At 58.6% G+C, this 203-nt stretch overlaps 1 protein-coding gene across 1 annotated transcript in view; it reads left to right on the top strand.

The window, feature by feature from the left end:
• The first annotated feature begins 101 nt into the window (after nucleotides 1-101).
• LOC119592340 overlaps nucleotides 102-203 on the top strand; it is a 10,279-nt gene continuing 10,177 nt past the window's right edge. The window contains exon 1 of the mRNA XM_037941167.1: nucleotides 102-165. Within this exon, the coding sequence (XP_037797095.1) occupies nucleotides 102-165 (64 nt within the window). The remainder of the gene's footprint in view (nucleotides 166-203) is intronic.

Raw genomic sequence — 203 nt, 5'->3', positions numbered from 1 at the left:
TACGCACATAAACACGGAGCATGAGTTCTTTACGAAGCTCGATATCCCTTTTGAAAACCGGTGTTTTCCCCAAGAAAGGCTGTTTCTCTCTGGCGCCAGCGATGAGCGTCCCCGCGCACGAGCGACGCCTCTGCGAGACAGAGAGGCGCCCGCAGGAGAACTTGCGCGAGTGCCTCGGGAAGATGAAGGCGCTCGCCCTGTCG

This window comes from Penaeus monodon, chromosome 30, assembly GCF_015228065.2.
Source record: "Penaeus monodon isolate SGIC_2016 chromosome 30, NSTDA_Pmon_1, whole genome shotgun sequence".
In the NCBI taxonomy this organism is placed as follows: Eukaryota; Metazoa; Arthropoda; class Malacostraca; order Decapoda; family Penaeidae; genus Penaeus; species Penaeus monodon.
Note: the sequence above shows the minus strand (reverse complement) of the source record. Positions and strands in the feature narration are given on the sequence as shown.